The 16,477-nt window shown below is 41.7% G+C and overlaps 1 protein-coding gene across 1 annotated transcript in view; it reads left to right on the top strand.

The window, feature by feature from the left end:
- The window catches only part of lars2 (leucyl-tRNA synthetase 2, mitochondrial), a 173,181-nt gene that overhangs the window by 17,485 nt on the left and 139,219 nt on the right, over positions 1-16,477 (top strand). Inside the window, exon 3 of the mRNA XM_028817869.2 lies at positions 4,420-4,548. Coding sequence (XP_028673702.2) covers positions 4,420-4,548 — 129 coding nt within the window. The remainder of the gene's footprint in view (positions 1-4,419; positions 4,549-16,477) is intronic.

A 16,477-nucleotide genomic window follows, 5' to 3' on the forward strand; every position in this document is an offset into this window, starting at 1 on the left:
AGGGTCTACCTGCCTCTTGAGGGTCCACCCACAAAACACAAAGAACATAAGAAAACGAACTTAGATACACAATACATAAATATCAAAAAATAAATAAACATAACAGCATTAACAAAAATGACATAAAACCAAAAAGCAACAGAAATGAAAGGACACCTTACTTCAAAGAGTTCCTCCCCTGGCTGGGGTTCAAATGATTTTTGCGCTTATGTTCATTGTTTATGTTAAGATTTTTGATTATTTAGTTTCTTTATCAAGCATCTTTTTCTCTGTGCCATGTGTTTGGTCCCCACACAAGGCAGAGCCACCTGCCCATTGCCGTCAAAGACCTGCCCTCAGAAACTCTGGAGGCTAAGGAAGAAATGCAGCCCCTTGTGGTTCATTGAAAATGCGCTTATGGTGTGGTGAGCTCTTTTGAGGTTCTTCTGTTCTTTTTGTCATTTCTGGATATTCTGAATCCTTGATCTGTTTTTTACTTTCTTGTATACAAAGAATAGGGAAAGTATTGGAATCGTCCAGAAATTCAATGTCAAGACTTTGATGAATCTCGATGTTTTACACCTCCCTGTCTTTCTCGTATACAAAGTACAGGGAAAGTATTGGAATGCTCCAAAAATTCCATTTCGAGATTTTGATGAATACCGATGTTTTAGACCTTTGGAATTGTGCGTGTGTGTGTAAACACGATAACTTGAGTACCCTTTCACTTAGGTCAACCACATTTTGTTACACAGGTATTAGGTACAAAACGTTAATTTCGGTCAAGTTTTGGGCTATTTCTGTTAACCAGAGTTGGTACTCCACCTTTTATTCATGCAGCTGCAGAGTCCAATTTATTCAACTTTACTTTTATAATAATTGTTCAATATATTATTAATTTGATATGATTTGTTGTCGATGGTTCATAATATAAAAGTATAATCCTTTTCTTGCTGTTTACTCTTCAAATATCCATCCCCATATTTTAGTATATCAGAAAGTCCAGTGGAGACCACTCCTGATTTTTGATGTCTGGGTTGTGTATTTGGATGTTGTTTGCCTATCACCTAGGTTTGTGAATTTCCCCTTGGGATTAATTATCTATCTATCTATCTATCTATCTATCTATCTATCTATCTATCTATCTATCTATCTATCTATCTATCTATCTATCTATCTATCTATCTATCTATCTATCTATCTATCTATCTATCTGGCACTGATTTCTGTAACATAACGGTGGCGCTTTGCCAATACAATTCTAGTGTCAGAGAAACAGTCAATTATTATATTCTGCAGAAATTCCAACTTCACATGTATTCAGTGTAGCATAAAGTGTCACGAGCCGCAACTGGGAAGCTCATTTCCTCTTTCATTCATTTCTACATAAGTTAAGTGTCACAGGTTCAACTTCAACATGCTGTCAAGTATTGATGATATGGCACAGGCACAACAAGAAGATCACTTTAGAACACGTCTGTACTTGAAAGTCTTTACAAAGAACTATTTTGAATACGTGTGTATAAATCCATTAGTCTTTCATGTACAGGCTTCCCAATATCATTTGCTACTACCTAACTGTCCTCTCCTATATCTGTATGTATTCGTTATGGATTCGTATGTTTCAGAAACTCCACCTCCACCCAATGATACTGAAAACATAAAGGGGAAAAAGTTATACAAGCTATAATTAAAATAAATGACATTTACTTTTTATCATCATACTTATAATGCTCATAAAATAAACAGATTTAAATGCCAGTCTCTCATACTTATTACTGCTTAGCAGAGTCTCCTGTTACATGAAACTGATTGCATTTTTTTGACCGTAATGGTCTCTCATCCACTATGATGTCGAGGAGCAGCAGAAGTGAGCTGCTGTTACTGAGGTACGTGACGCCACACGAGCTGTGCCTACAGACAGCATATCAAGCAGCACGTGCAACTCTGCAGTTCTTCCACGGCTTTGACATCAGAAGTGGCTGTCAAACCAGTAAATGAAGGAAATCCACAATTTAAAGTGATCTCTGAAACTAAAATAATTTGAACTGAATGTTTGTCTCGTTTTAAGACAGATGAGTTTGATAATTTATCTTTGCTTTTCAATTTGGAAGCTTTGAAATTTCAAAATGTTTTACAGTGCCCTCTATTTGAGAAATGTCCACAAAAATGGAACTTTCCTGAACAATTTCCATAAAGAGTAAGTGTGCTAGATGTCAACAAAATAGTTCCCCTGGGAGCTGAGTCGTTACAGGTAGACAGGTGGATAGACGGAACTGTTCTGGGCAAGCAGAGGTTCTTACTCCAGCTTGTGTTTAAAGTACTTCTTATTGTTGTCGTCTTTGTGCTCTTTTCATGATCATTCATTGTTTTCTATTATTTGTGTGGATTTTTGTTTGTTGTTACAATATTGTTGTGTGTCTTAGCTATTTGCCTAGTCATGTACCCTAAGTTCTTGTCAATAAGCCGCGGCTTATCTAAGGAAAAAAGTTGTGAAAATGAAAAAATAGAATATCGGCTTATACATAAGTCCGGCTTATACATCCATCGCGGGGGTTGCGTTCCAGAGCCACCCGCGAAATAAGAATATCCGCGAAGTAGAAACCATATGTTTATATGGTTATTTTTATATTGTCATGCTTGGGTCACAGATTTGCGCAGAAACACAGGAGGTTGTAGAGAGACAGGAACGTTATTCAAACACTGCAAACAAACATTTGTCTCTTTTTCAAAAGTTTAAACTGTGCTCCATGACAAGACAGAGATGACAGTTCCATCTCACAATTAAAAGAATGCAAACATATCTTCCTTTTCAAAGGAGTGCAAAGCAAGCAGTCAAAAAAAAAATCAATACGGTTTTTTGGCTTTTAAGTATGCGAAGCACCGCCGGTACAAAGCTGTTGAAGGCGGCAGCTCGCACCCCCTCTGTCAGGAGCAGAGAGAGAGAGAGAGAGAGAGAGAGAGACAGATAAAAAAAATCAATACGTGCCCTTTGAGCTTTTAAGTATGCGAAGCTCCGTGCAGCATTTCTTTCAGGAAGCAGCTGCACACAGCCCCCCTGCTCACACCCCCCTACGTCAGCGCAAGAGAGAGAGAGAGAGAGAGAGAACAGTAAGCCGGGTAGCTTCTCAGCCATCTGCCAATAGCGTCCCTTGTATGAAATCAACTGGGCAAACCAACTGAGGAAGCATGTACCAGAAATTAAAAGACCCATTGTCCGCAGAAATCCGCGATATATATTTAAATATGCTTACATATAAAATCACAATTTAAATGACCGCTACGCGCTCGTGTTGACTCGGCGACGCCCAGAGCAGAAAGAACGCGCTCCGGCCGCTCCAACCGCGCCATGCGGGGAGTGAGAGAGACGGCAATATCTCACACTCTCTCCCCCCTTAAAGAAATTAAATGGGCGCGAGTGAGACCACTGACCTCCCTCCCTTCTATTAGTTATAGGTTATAGTACGTTCGGCTTATCCATGAGTCTGGCTTATCTATGATACGATTTTATTTTAAAAATTCGTATGATTTTTGGTCTCCGGCTAATACATGAGTCCGGCTTATAGACAAGAACTTAGGGTATTTTACGTCAAGTTTATTTTAGTTTTTGTTTGTTCGGTTTCTGTGTGTGAGATTGTGTTCTGTGGTGTTCCTTACAAATTGTAAGTGTTGTGCTCTTTTTGTGATTTCTCATTCGGCTTTTGACTTCTTGTGGCTTTGGATTATCGACGCTCTTTCAGATTGTTTTTTTTTTTTTTTTTTGCTCTTTCAGATTGTTTTTTTACTTGGATTGTCTTTGGCAACTTCTGCGTTGCTTATTAGCGCCTTTTGTGTATTTGCCTTTTTTTTTGTTAATAAACATCATTTTTGTTGACTTGTCTTTGCTGCAGCCAGAGTTTATACAGTTCCCCTTCTTTAGAGACACACTTTAAGGCTTTTTGTGACTCTTCTGCTATTATTTTGAATTTAAAAGTCTGGCCTCCTTTCTGAGGCCTAGTCAGGCTTAGCTAAAGCCTGCTGTTTTCCTTGGGCAGGCTTGCCTTGGGGTGAGGTTTGTTTGGAGGCCTCACCCCTCTGTTATTTTGGCTGTGTGGAGCAATAGTAACAGCGAAGTGATGACAGGAGGTGTTTCTCCAGATTATATCCAGGATTTAAACTCTGACCACTACATTACTGTGCTGCCTTTCCTTTTTGTATTTGTTTTTCATATAATGGTGTTTTGGAAAAGGCGGCTTTGCTTCATTTTGAAGTGCAGGATAATAGGTAACTGTCAGTTGAGCGATTATGGGTATATGTGCCCTGTGATAAGCTGGCCTGCTGTCTAGGGTTTTATATTTTGGGTTGGTGCTGGAATAAACTGAGACCCCTATGATCCTGCACTGAGTGAGTTGGTTTGAAATTGGTTGACATTTATTTTTTTTCATTCTCTTTTCCCTCTAGGCATCCAGTCCAAAATTTTATGTGCTGTCCATGTTCCCGTATCCTTCTGGGAAACTTCACCTGGGTCATGTGCGAGTGTACACAATCAGCGACGCAATAGGACATTTTCAGAGAATGCGAGGCTATCAGGTACGTCTGTCTGGCGGCAAATACTGTAATGAAATCGGAGTCCGCATGGATCAAACCCCAACGATACTCATCATGTGCTTATCAATCTGTTTATTAGTTCATCTTGTATAACACTCATCTTTGAGGCAGTGTAAACAATGGCAGGTTGTGCAGGAGGCTGTGCTATTATCATTTGTATAGTAGGCACCTGACTCAGACAGTTTGGGGTGTGGGGGGGGTTGGTTGGCCTGGTGGTATCTTTCAATAGCTGCATATATAAAGTATTTGTAGTTGGCATATTGTCCCATGTACAGAATATGACTCATAATAAGGGGTATAAGTGAAGTCAGAGGTTTGATCCTCGTGATTCTTACAGGGCCTTCATGTGGCGTATTACCAAGACATTAGTGTTCTTTCGATATTCTTACAAGTTGCTTGTTCAATAACATGTGCTACTCGAGGGCTGCACTCCCTGTTGCAAGAGCTGCCCAGTAGCATGAAAATGAGAGTTTTCTCTTGAATTATCGTGGGTGTTTTTTTGGTACCCCAGTATTTCTTGATAAAGATGAATTTGATGCCCACCACACACTCACTCAGCCTGTTACTCCAAGCTCTCAACGGCTGCCTCATATGGACAGGCTATAATTAAATATCAATTTCTGCACATCTTTAAAATTTAATTACCAACTGAACCAACACAGGCTCAAACTGTCAGAGCAATGTTTCCGCTTTGCTGATGTAGTCAGCTCGGCTTTGGCATTTTCTGGGTGTTTTTTTTTTTTTTTGGTCCCAATTTTCAACCCATTACTTGCTGCACGTGTCCTTACCACACGACCCTCATGAGGAGCAAACTTCCAGAAGTACGCACATCTTCATTTTCTTTGAAGATGACCAGCAAGAGCGGCATATCAAGGGTTCAAGTAAACTTCAAGATTCAAAACACAGAGTCCTATTGTTTGTGCCAATTTCCACTTTGCTTCTCTAGTGCAACATGGCCTCATCTAGCCGAGGGTTTCCAGCTCCCTGAACTCGACCCCACAGGGTGTTCAGCATTTGGTGCTCCTCCTGTTACTCTTCCTGCTGTTTTATATGCAATAACTAGATGGCCTGGTTCAGGATGAACTGTAGGCTGCTGAGCTAACACTTCAGTCAAAGTGCAGACATCTCGTCTCATTGAAATGAGTTCAACAGAGTAGAAGTGCTGTCCGCTATATCCATGAGATCACATTTGACACACTCAGACAAAGGTGTCATTCTCACCATGCTCATTCCAAAGCATTTTTCTTTAGTTCTAATAAAAAGTATTGCATTTTCCATTCCAAGAGATGGTGTATACAACTGACACTGTAACCTAATTGTTGTGAGATGAGGGCACAGATGTGGCAAAAAGTGTATGTGATATCATCAATATTGTGAAAAAACATGCCAGGGTCACCTATGGCCTATCTAGCTATAGCCTTACCCAGGGCAACCAGCCCCCAACTTCTACCTGCAAGCTTCGGCCTAATCAGGCCCCAGTGGGGAACTGGCATTTAAAGTTCACATACAGTAATTGTTTAATTTTTTAATGTAAGGATCTGGCGACACACACATTCAAAAAGCAAGCCAAGGTGGGAAACAAATGACAATAATATCTTTAAAAATAACTAGGAACGTAATCACAAAATCAGAAATCATAACTGAGAGAAAGAGATTGGAAAGCAGGAAAACCAAAAAATTCCTTGTGTGAAAATATCAGCAAAAATTCAAGAGCCAGGTATTTCATAACCATGAAAAATCAAAAAACAACAGACCTTCACACATTAAAACATGGTGCCCGAGCCAACCTTTATACCCATGCCCTAATGAGGTCAGGGTCACAGTTTCTCTAAACACTCCCCCAGCAACCACAGGATTCATCATGGCAATGGGATAGACAAAATGGTGTGGTGGTGAAATTGAAATACATTTTAAACTTTGGTGAGTTGGAAAAAGCAAACGATAAAAACAAACCAAAGATTTGAAATCTCTTTGTGTCAAAACCCTATAATCAGTATTTAATTAGCCAGACGCTCTGCTAGAAGTTTTACAATTAGTTTTTAAACATCATTTCAAAATGCAATGAAAGTTTTAAAAGATAACACAAAATTGTTTACAGGGGAGAGATAATCTACAAAACTCTGGCTTGTGGAAACATTCCATAAATTTATTAACAAAAATCAGGAAAGAGCAAAAAAATACACAAAAAGGTGGTGTGAGATGAACAAGTCCTAACATACAATACCAAGACAAAGCTAATAACAAGAGCAAAATATCCAATAAATCTGAAATAACAAGAAAAATAACACAATGACTCTGGCTACTCTCAGTGACAACCCGAGGGGGAAGGCGTGTCATCTCTCAGAATATAAAGGTGGAGGGCGGAAGTGACGCCTCACTTCAGTGTGTCTCTACTGGCATTATGTATCCGTGTGAATGTATGTGTGGTGTATGCTTTTTTGCTTTGGTTTTGTTAATTTTGAGTTATTTATTTCATGTCTTTGTTATTTGTAAATCTGTAATGGTTTAGTATCTCATGAAATGTGCTTGTTCTTTGTGGGTGGAGCCCCAGGAGGCGGTGCCACTCTGACATCACCACACCTGAGGCCTCCCTCTGGCTATTGAGGTCTGCTGAGAAGGCTCAGGAGCAGGGGATCATTCTGTTTTAGTGGAGTTTCATACATAAACTGTGCTGTGTTTGTATTTACTGGTTCCTACAGTTTTCTTCAGGTTTGTCAGGGTTGGACTTGTTTGTTTGGGATTACCTTTTAGGCAAATCCTGTTTGCACTTTTCCTGCTCTGTTTTCTGTTATGTCTTTATTTGTGTGACGTCATGTGGTGCTCCATCCACAGAACATAAGGAACAGATACATATTGAGTCTGAGTTTATAACTTCTTAATAATAAACAAATGTGACAGAAATGACTGTAGCTGCTAAAATATATAAGGTGTCATCAGGCACAGGTAAGACGCGTGTCAAAAGAATTCTCAGAGTCCCAAGAGTTCGTTTTAAAGGTATTTAGTGAAAGGTAAAAGTAAACAGTCCACACAAGAATAAAAGAAAAAATAGTTACACATGTAGGATAAAAGGCAAAAAAAAAAGGAAAAAATTAATCTTCTATAAACTTAGCTTTTCTTGAAAGACTTTAGTATTTTTATACTTAAAGCTTCTTAATTTCTTCTTTCCTACTTAAAGGTTCTTATTTTCTTAAAGGCTCTTAAGCCGGTTGGCACATAGGCAAGTGCCTAGGCACGATAACGTGCGGTCACGGTTAAAAAACATATGCCTCCACAGCTTATACAAGGCAAGGCTGACACTACTAACTGAACAGTGATGTTTACTCCAAGCTATTAGAAATGGCAAGAACATACTAAAACGATTCTATTCACGGGGGTTATAGGAACCTTCCATAGTTTATGAATTGTCATCTAATAAACATTGGTGAATCTTATAGAACAAGGAAAATGGCTCTTACAATGACATAAAAGTTCATAATTCAAAGATAACAAAAACAGCAAGAATACAGAAAATACACATAAGCCTGGAAATAAACCATAACACTAATAAAGTAAATTTTAAATGGAAAAAGATCAAATGAAATTAAAAATGACTGCTAGAGAAAGTGTTAATCCCACTGGAGCCCATTGTCTGTCACATAGGGGTCTGACGGTGGGAGTCATAGCAGGTCCTGGGAGTCCAGCGTGTCCTCTTTAGAGCTATTAATGGAATTTATTTATTTATATCACTTATTTCTGCACTCATTTTGTTACATTAACAAGGGTGGATCACAAGAGTGGACTTGAATGATATTGGTGATCCCTTTATAGTTTTGCTATTTCAGTTTTCCTTTATTAAGTTGTTCTGTCATAAGTGTATTTGTCTAATCTGATACTCTTGTATTCTAATAAAACAATTCTAATAAGCAATTGTACAAACAACAGTTAATACATTTTCATATAAACATAGCGTCAGTATGTGGTTACCGAATTAGAGAAGCATTAGTGACTGATCTCTTATTCACAAGTAATGATTCAGATGAAGCTCGATAAGAATTTCCAGTGAAGGAGAATGATGAGCATCATGAATCAGACTGCGGCATTTGCACATGAGCTTTAAATATCCACCCACAAAATGAAAATGGCTGCTGACAGCACATGTACACCACTAGTGTTGTGCTCTACTGAGTCGATTCGCTTGTGCCTGCCATTTGATTTGTTAGGCCCGCGGAGAAGTGTGGAAAAGGAGGAAGTTGAGGCCAGCGTTAGAAAAAGAGACATAGTAGGTGTAATGACGGGCTAATTAGCTGAGTGGAAGGCTCATGGTGGTCCTTTTGTAGTATCCTGTGTGGCTCCTTCTTTTGATCTCCTCCCCTTTACTTCTCTGTAACTGACCCATTTTGCTTAAACACCGTCATACTCCAAGACTTACCCAATGATTTTCAGTCCTAGCCTTCATCTACGTGTCCTTGCAGAGCTGAGGCACCTGTCAGTGACCACCAGTGTGTAGAAATAAAGACAAAATGCTCATAAAGATTTGGGGTCTTTAGCTCGTATACTGTAAACAAAAGGTCAAATAATTGCAAGAAATCATCAGACAAAGCGATGGGTGGACGGACATTTTAAAGAGCCGGACTGGAAATTAAGAACGTGGAATGCTGGGAAGGCGTGGTGGTGGATGGGTAGATGACGTCCTCAGTGGGGGACCAGAGGAGAGAAAGGGACCCGGAAGTGTTGTTCTCTTAGGTGTCCGGGTAGGATTATGGCGGCGGTGCTTTGTCTTTTCTACAGAGAAAGAGAGAGAGAGGTTAGTACCCTGCCATTGTCCCCTGGCTCGACTTGTCGTGATGCGCTTCGGGTCCTTAAATTGCTCCCCATGCGCTCATGCGTGACAAGTGTGACATTTCCAGAAGCTCACAGAAACATTGCCATGGCGTTTTGATTTTGTCTGAAGTCTTAGAGATGAGCCCTGTGTGTGCGAGAGCTAACGATCAATGAGCTTTCAGCTGCAGGTACAATGTGGTCGTAAGAAAAGAACTAAAAGGAGGTTTTAGGTTACGCAGACATAAGAGAGGCTTGTCTGTCTGATGCTTCATCTTTGTTATATGATGACAGAATGGAAAAATAGAAAAGAAAGGGCTGAGACTGTAGCTGAACTCGCCATACCTCACAAGCATTAAAAACAGCCACAGCCACTGGCACGATCAGACAACACGATGTGCTGCTGTGAAAATGCGACACGTTTGCAGTGCTTTGGAGTTTGTGTTGCGCTGAGAAGTTGTGAGGCAGTCATGTAATCAGCCATCCCCTACGACTGGTAGTTGTGTAATCCTACATCCTCAAGTCGACAACATCAGCATCTGCAGCCGTTCCGTGTGGCACACGCTCTAACTCAAAGTCTTATACAGTAGGTGCTGCCATCCTTAGAGGGTGGTCTTCTCTACTGTTCATTCTGGGTCCAGTGCTCTGCTCACAGGTGTCTCCCTTTGGTCACAACTCATAAAACCATTGTGGTGCCACCCATGCATCAGGCTCTCGTGCTTTGGGCTGTCTAACATGTATTGGGTTTGGGCTGATTTAACCAAGCGGTGAGGCACACGTTAGCGTTAGCAGATGACTCACTGATATGCAGGAGAGCTGCCAGACTGCAATTTCCCAGAACTCCCATACAGTAGATTCCCAAATTAGGGGGGAAAAAAGAAATCAAATCAAGTAGCCGCATTTTAACAGCCCCCTGACAAGCTCCAGAAATTACCCGCCAATTGAGACGAAGAGGAGCCCGCTGTGACCCTGACAGCCACTAATGATGTGGCACCTTTCCTCTTAACTAAGAAATGAGAGCAAGAGAGACGACGGCGACACTCGCTAATGGATTAGACGAGGTGGTAGACGGCGCACTCCTGGCCTCATCATTACTTTCAATGCTCTGACGGTGACATGGAAATAAACAACATTGTACTGAAAACACACATATAAAAAAATAAATAAATAAGCATTTAGACAGAACTGGGAGTTTGTCAGAAAATCATTTATTGTGCAGACCTCACTAAAGATGTGATTTCAGGTTAAGGACAGGCGGGTGGCACATTATAGCTTCTAGTCGTTTTGAGTGTAAATGTTGGTTTATAAAGATGCCTCACTTCAGAGTGTCTCAATTGGCATTATGTATCCGTGTGAATGTATGTACGGTGTGTGTTTTATTGCTTTTGTTTTGTTAATTTTGAGTTATTTCATGTCTTTGTTATTTGTAATTCTGTAATGGTTTAGTATCTCATGAAATGTGCTTGTTCTTTGTGGGTGGAGCCCCAGGAGGCGGTGCCACTCTGACATCACCACACCTAACCACCACCCTAACCCACTCTCACTCTCACCTCGGAGTACTGCACCCTCCACACATCCTTCTGCTGATACCAGCATAGGAGAGACATCCCCACCCATAATTACAACAGCGCAAGTGAGCAGAGAGCTGAGGAGACTTCGTGCCAGCAAAGCAGCGGGTCCAGATGGAGTATCGCCACAACTGCTGAAGGTCTGTGCATTGGAGCTGGGGGGTCCTCTACAGTGCATCTTCAACCTGAACCTGGAACAGGGGAGAGTCCTGAGGCTTTGGAAAACATCTTGCATCACCCCAGTCCCAAAGGTATCACGTCCTAGTGAGCTGAATGACTTCCGGCCTGTTGCTCTGACATCACATGTGATGAAGACCATGGAGAGGCTGCTGCTTCACCACCTGAGGCCACAGGTTCAACACGCCCTTGACCCTCTGCAGTTTGCATATCAGGAGAAGGTGGGAGCGGAGGATGCCATCATCTATATGCTACATCGATCCCTCTCTCACTTGGACAGAGGCAGTGGTGCTGTAAGAATTATGTTTCTAGACTTCTCTAGCGCCTTCAACACCATCCAACCTCTGCTCCTTAGGGACAAGCTGACAGAGATGGGAGTAGATTCATACCTGGTGGCATGGATCGTGGACTATCTTACAGACAGACCTCAGTATGTGCGTCTTGGGAACCGCACGTCTGAGATTGTGGTCAGCAGCACAGGAGCGCCTCAAGGGACTGTACTTTCTCCGATCCTGTTCAGCCTATATACATCGGACTTCCAACACAACTCGGAGTCCTGCCACATGCAAAAGTTTGCTGACGACACTGCTATCGTGGGCTGCATCAGGAGTGGGCAGGAGGAGGAGTATAGGGACCTAATCAATGACTTTGTTAAATGGTGCGACTCAAACCACCTACACCTGAACACCAGCAAAACCAAGGAGCTGGTGGTGGATTTTAGGAGGCCCAGACCCCTCATGGACCCCGTGATCATCAGAGGTGACTGAGTGCAGAGGGTGCAGACCTATAAATACCTGGGAGTGCAGCTGGATGATAAATTAGACTGGACTGCCAATACTGATGCTCTGTGTAAGAAAGGACAGAGCCGACTATACTTCCTTAGAATGCTGGCATCCTTCAACATCTGCAATAAGATGCTGCAGATGTTCTATCAGACGGTTGTGGCGAGCGCCCTCTTCTACGCGGTGGTGTGCTGGGGAGGCAGCATTAAGAAGAAAGACGCCTCACGCCTGGACAAACTGGTGAGGAAGGCAGGCTGTATTGTAGGCACAGAGCTGGACAGTTTGACATCCATGGCAGAGCGACGGGCGCTCAGCAGGCTCCTATCAATCATGGAGAATCCACTGCATCCACTGAACAGGATCATCTCCAGACAGAGGAGCAGCTTCAGCGACAGACTGCTGTCACCGTCCTGCTCCACTGACAGACTGAGGAGATCGTTCCTCCACCACACTATGTGACTCTTCAATTTCACCCGTGGGGGTAAACGTTAACATTATATAAAGTTATTGTCTGTTTTTACCTGCATTATTATCAATCTTTAATTTAATATTGTTTTTTGTATCAGTAAGGTGCTGCTGGAATAAGTGAATTTCCCCTTGGGATTAATAAAGTAGGGTGGCGCAGTGGTAGCACTGCTGCCTCGCAGTTAGGAAACCCGGGTTCACTTCCTGGGTCCTACCTGCATGGAGTTTGCATGTTCTCCCCGTGTCTGTGTGGGTTTCCTCCCACAGTCCAAAGACATGCAGGTTAGGTGGATTGGCAATTCTAAAATTGGCCCTAGTGTGTGCTTGGTGTGTTTGTGTGTGTGTCCTGCGGTGGGTTGGCACCCTGCCCAGGATTGTTTCCTGCCTTGTGCCCTGTGTTGGCTGGGATTGGCTCCAGCAGACCCCCGTGACCCTGTGTTCGGATTCAGCGGGTTAGAAAATGGATGGATGGATGGATTAATAAAGTATCTATCTATCTATCTATCTATCTCAGGCCTCCCTCTGGCTGTTGAGGTCTGCTGAGAAGGCTCAGGAGCAGGGGATCATTCTGTTTTAGTGGAGTTTCATACATAAACTGTGCTGTGTTTGCATTTACTGGTTCCTGCAGTTTTCTTCAGGTTTATCGGGGTTGGATTGTTTGTTGAGGATTACCTTTTAGGCAAATCCTGTTTGCAGTTTTCCTGCTCTGTTTTCTATTATGTCTTTATTTGTTGTTTTTGTTAATAAATCCTTTAGTTATGTAGGGTCCTTGTTTGTGCTTTTTATACAAGCCAAGGATTTATCATCATCCCTCATCTTTTGGAGTTTTTGTTATATTTTTGGGACATTTATTTAAGTTTATTTGTCAGTCTCCGCCCCCATTCTTGGGCCTACATGCCCCTGGATTTGGGATTATGCCCATTGGGTTGAGCCCAACAATCCTGACACCAACGTCATCATGTTGAAGACTCCACCTCGTTAGAAAAAACCAGCAGAGTGCTTGTGCAGAGAAAAGCACATGGCCATGACATCTCTGCCAATGAGCAGCTACCCTCTAAAACACACGCAGCTCTGATCTCTCTCTCAGAAATGTCAAACATTACTCCTTAACAATCTATAGGTGATAATGTCTGCTGAACAAATAGCTAAGTGGAGGCAAGGTGCACTCCAACATGTGGCGAGAGGTAGAGTGACTTGAACAGAGGCTGGCACATGAGTGAGGAGGGCCTTCGGCCTGCAGTCTCTCTCTCTCAGATTCACACAAATCGGTACCGCAAGCAAACTAGTGCCACAAGAGAAGTGGCAACAACAACAACATTTATTTCTTTCGCACATTTTCATACAAATAATGCAGCTCAAAGTACTTTACATGATGAAGAAAGAGAAAAAAAAAGACAAAATAAGAATTAAAATAAGAGAACGCTAATTAACATAGAATAAAAGTAAAGTCCGATGGCCAGGGGGGACAGAAAAAAACAAAAGAAACTCCAGACGGCTGGAGAAAAAATAAAATGTGCAGGGGCCACAAGACCACCTGACCAGCCCCCTCTAGGCATTCTACCTAACATCAATGACCTCAGTCAGTCCTCATGGTATTCAGGGTTCTCATGGAAAGACTTGATAATGACGGTCACGTGGACTTTTGGCTTTTAGTCCATCAATGTAAGGAAATCATGGTGCTTTGATCAGGTGGTGGTGGTGCAGGTCGCCACCACAGAAAACCAGAAAAAAGAACAGAAGAGAAAGTGGGGGTTAGTACGGATTTTGGAGCCACCATGAATAATAATAATAATTAATTGAATACTGTATACAGAGCGTCAGGATTAAACTAAGATGAAGTTATGAGAAGGCCATGTTAAAGTAATGTGTTTTCAGCAGTTTTTTTTAAAGTGCTCTACCATATTAGCCTGGCGAATTTTTATTGGCAAGCTATTCCAGATTTGAGGTACATAACAGCAGAAGGCCGTCCGCCTCACCACTTCTTTTAAGTTTAGCTCTTGGAATTCTAAGCAGACACTCATTTGATGATCTAAGGTTACGATTTGGAATGTAAGGTGTCAGACATTCCGAAATATAAGATGGAGCGAGATTATTGAAGGCTTTGTAAACCATGAGCAGTATTTTAAAGTCAATTCTGAATGACACAGGTAACCAGTGTAATGACATCAAAACTGGAGAAATGTGCTCAGATTTTCTTTTCCTAGTCAAGATTCTAGCAGCTGCATTCATTGCAAATCGATTTATGTCTTTTTTTTGCGTAGTCCTGAGAGGAGTGCGTTAAAGTAATCTAGTCGACTGAAAACAAAGCATGAACTAATTTCTCAGCATCTTTCAATGATATAAGAGGTCTAACTTTTCTTATATTTCTTAAGTGAAAAAATGCTGTCCTAGTGATCTGATTAATATGTGATTTAAAATTCAGGTCACAGCCAACAGTTACACCTAAATTCTTTACCTCCGTCTTGACTTTTAAACCTAATGCATCAAATTTATTTCTAATAACCTCATTATATCCATTATTGCCAGTCACTAAAATTTCAGTTTTCTCTTTATTTAGTTTGAGAAAATTACTATTCATCCATTCAGAAACACAAGTAAGACATTGTGTCGGTGAAACAACAGAGTAGGGGTCATCAGGTGCTATTGATAAATACAGCTGTGTGTCATCAGCATAGCTGTGGTGGCTCACGTTGTGCCCTGAGATAATCTGACCTAACAGAAGCATGGAGATTGAGAAGAGCAGCAGACCCAGAATAGAGCCTTGTGGAACACCATATAGGATATCAGGGGTCTTTGAGTTGTAGTTACCACAACTGACAAAGAATTTTCTCCCTGCCAGGTAGGATTCAAACCAATTTAAGACCCTGCCAGAGAGGCCCACCCATTGACTAAGGTGATTTCTAAGAATATTATGATCAATGGTATCAAATGCGGCACTCAGATCTAAGAGGATGAGAACAGTTAAACGGCCTCTGTCTGCATTTACCCACAAGTCATTTACTACTTTAACGAGTGCACTTTCTGCGCTGTGATTCGTTCTGAAACCTGACTGAAACTTCTCAAGAATAGCAGGTTTATTCAGGTGGTCATTAAGCTACATAATGACGGCCTTCTCTAGGATTTTACTTAAGAAAGGCAGGTTAGAAATACAGTAGGTCTAAAACTGGAATGTTCAAGCAAATTCTAAAAAAAAAAAAAACAATGATTTAAGTCTGTTAAATAGTTCTCTTGTGAAAAGTGGACAGACACACAGACAAACATTGGATTTTATATATTATATATTATTATTATTATATATTATTATTTATTAACTATTTTATTATTTGTATTGCATTTTTTTTAACATGTACCATATGTACCTTATGCACTGTACTGTATGTGGACGCCATTGTGGAGAGTGGGTATTTATGACCTATTATTAACTGCTAATACGTGATCAGAGATTTTTACAAATTGACCATGCTGTTCTTTGTTTCAAATAAAATGAATATGCGCATGCAATACAAAAAATGCATTCAATTAATTGGGATCTTTAAAGGACGTTTTTGCTGTCATAAAGTTGAAATGCAGTAAACACTGTGGGGAACAGGCCGGACACAGACAGGTAGACATGATGTTAAGCACCACAACATGTTTGTTTGCAATATATACAAGTGGGAAACACACACAACCCAGTGCCGCAGCAGCAATCACCCCAAAGTCCAGGCCCTTACACAGTGCCTTTCTTCTCTTCAGGCCGCCTCCTTGCCTCATCCAGAGACTGCGTCCTCTTCCACCCGACTCCAGCCATCGAATGGAGGGAGGCGGCCCTTTTTATTATACACATCCAGATGTGCTCCAGCTGCTTCCCGGCAATCCTCCATTGACACGTCCCCGTGTGGTGGAAGTGCCAGCTGTATCCCTAGAAGCACACCGGTTGTCCCTGCACCTCTTCCCCCCAGCACTTCCTGAGGTCCAGGGCTCCCAAGGCATTGGGGCACCAACTGGCGGTGACCACGGGCCACCAAAGGCACCAGGGCAGTTGCCCCCACGTGGTCTGTGGGAGGCATAAGCCCTCCTCTGGTCCTCCTGGACATCCCGGCCAGGTCATCCCCCCAGCCATGTGCGACAACACTCAAAACA

This window comes from Erpetoichthys calabaricus, chromosome 13 (assembly GCF_900747795.2).
Source record: "Erpetoichthys calabaricus chromosome 13, fErpCal1.3, whole genome shotgun sequence".
Taxonomy (NCBI): Eukaryota; Metazoa; Chordata; class Cladistia; order Polypteriformes; family Polypteridae; genus Erpetoichthys; species Erpetoichthys calabaricus.